Here is a 1,953-nt window from a genome sequence, read left to right as displayed (position 1 = left end):
GCAGTGAAGAAGGATGTGGAAGCAGAAAGGGGCTACAGAAAGAGGCAATGAATGGAGTCACTGTGCTCAGAAAACAAACACAAACCTTTGAGCCTGAATTTATAGAACAAGGTTTCTTAAAATTCGGATCCCAGAGTTCTCCTATGAAAGGAAACATCCAGGTTCTAACTCCTTTGTGGATCTACTTACGCTCTTGACGTCTGCCTCTCGCAAGGTGATCTGTGTTTGCCTCCAGCCATGGCCACCATTTCTTCCCCACAGGGCTGCTCCATGGGCACCGTGTTTTCTCACAAACACCTGGAGCGTGCCAGAGTGCAGCCCAGTCACCTTGTGCCTGAACGACAGGCACAGGTCCCCTGAATGCATGAGGTGGCCGAGAGGTAGCACCAAGCGAGCAGCTTTTCCCCCTGGGGCTTTGGCTGCCGATACTGTCAGATATTGTCCACCTGGAATGGGAAAAGCAGGGCTGTGTGTGTACGTGCCAATACCTCTTTCCAGCACAAACAGCATGGACAGGAGTTTTAATTTTTTCTCTTAATGAACCTCAGACTGTGACAGTCATCTGTAAAGAATTGCAGATTTTTGAAGGAGAAAAATATGACATTTCTATGTCTGTCTTAAATTCTATGGTTTGTGTTTACAGGAAACACTCACTTTGCTCATGGAGAGTAGAAGTTATGCCAAGGACACAAATAATTAGTAAACCAAGCACTATGAATATTTCCAGTGGAATATGATCAGACACACATGGGTATTCACAAACATACACACATTCGCCACCTTCTGATCCTCATCAATTTATGATTATGTTGTCCAACACCCCCTGCCAAGCTGGCTGAGTGGTTTGGTGGAACTGACCTTAAATTTCCAGGAAGAATTTTCTATGTGGATGGTTAATCTCTAGGCAATAAAGCACATGGTGATTTAAAGGGCACCCAATCTGTTTATTCCCTCTTCCCTCCACTTTTTTTTTTAATCTCTAAATACAAAAGCCTTTTTAAAAAAGTCTCAGAGTTTGCTAAGCTTCTCACACTGGTGTACACCTAACCCCAGGAAGACACAGAGGTGTTCTGGAAACCCTACACATCTTCCTGGAGCATCAATTTCATTCGGAGGTAAGTAGTTTAAAACATTTTTATACTAAAACAAATCTATTAATATTATATCTATTTTACACATATATTTTATTGCATATACATGAACACAAAGTATTAATAAAAACTTGCACTTTAGACAGATCACTTTGATGATGTCCTCAGATCCCTACGGCTACAGAGTTTGCTTCCCTCTGTTAGAAAACTATAATTAAAAAAAAAAAGTTTAGGCAGCAGTGAAGTGGCGATGCTGCTTCTCAAGAGAGATAAAGTTGCAAGTATTATTTTTAAACTCAATTCATGTACAAATGGCATTCCCCTCAGGCTGTTTTATCTCAGCCAACTAAAAAACACAGTATGTGTTTCAGCATTGATTTGTCCATGGGAAAAATGTGGATGCATGTATCTGTTTTGGTAGGAACCCCATTTATTTTTCAGTTAAAAGATAAACCATCATCTCTTTCTTATGCTTAATTTATACAAGACATGATAAGATTTGGGATGTCTTCTCATTCTAGTGCCTTCTCCTCTAGACAGTCCCTTCTGAGGTCTCACAGGTTGTGGGAGATGTTTGTGTATTATGTGCCAGACCCTGTGCTAAGTGCTACCCAAGAGGCTGTGAACAATCTGAAGTCAGAACCAACCTTTTCCCCAAACTTTCCCATTACACTCCTAACATATAGCAGGTGCTTAAGGTCGTTTGTTGAATAAATGAATGATGTTTCAAGAATACAGCAAAAAACTGCAGGGAAATGCGTCCTTGACTCACGTACTTAAAATCACTAAAAACAAACACAATTTCTTTCTTTTTTTTTTTTTTTTCCTTTTTGTCTTTTTTTGTGACCGGCAACGGATCGCA

The 1,953-nt window shown here is 40.4% G+C and overlaps 1 protein-coding gene across 2 annotated transcripts in view; it reads right to left on the bottom strand.

The window, feature by feature from the left end:
• Positions 1 to 1,953, bottom strand: part of NPNT (nephronectin) — a 77,508-nt gene that overhangs the window by 2,344 nt on the left and 73,211 nt on the right. For both annotated transcript variants that reach the window (XM_008590328.1, XM_008590329.1), the window contains one exon: positions 190 to 446. In XM_008590328.1, the coding sequence (XP_008588550.1) occupies positions 190 to 446 (257 nt within the window). The remainder of the gene's footprint in view (positions 1 to 189; positions 447 to 1,953) is intronic.

Source organism: Galeopterus variegatus, unplaced genomic scaffold, assembly GCF_000696425.1.
Source record: "Galeopterus variegatus unplaced genomic scaffold, G_variegatus-3.0.2 Scaffold5996, whole genome shotgun sequence".
NCBI lineage: Eukaryota > Metazoa > Chordata > Mammalia > Dermoptera > Cynocephalidae > Galeopterus > Galeopterus variegatus.
This window is presented reverse-complemented; position numbering and strand designations above follow the sequence as displayed.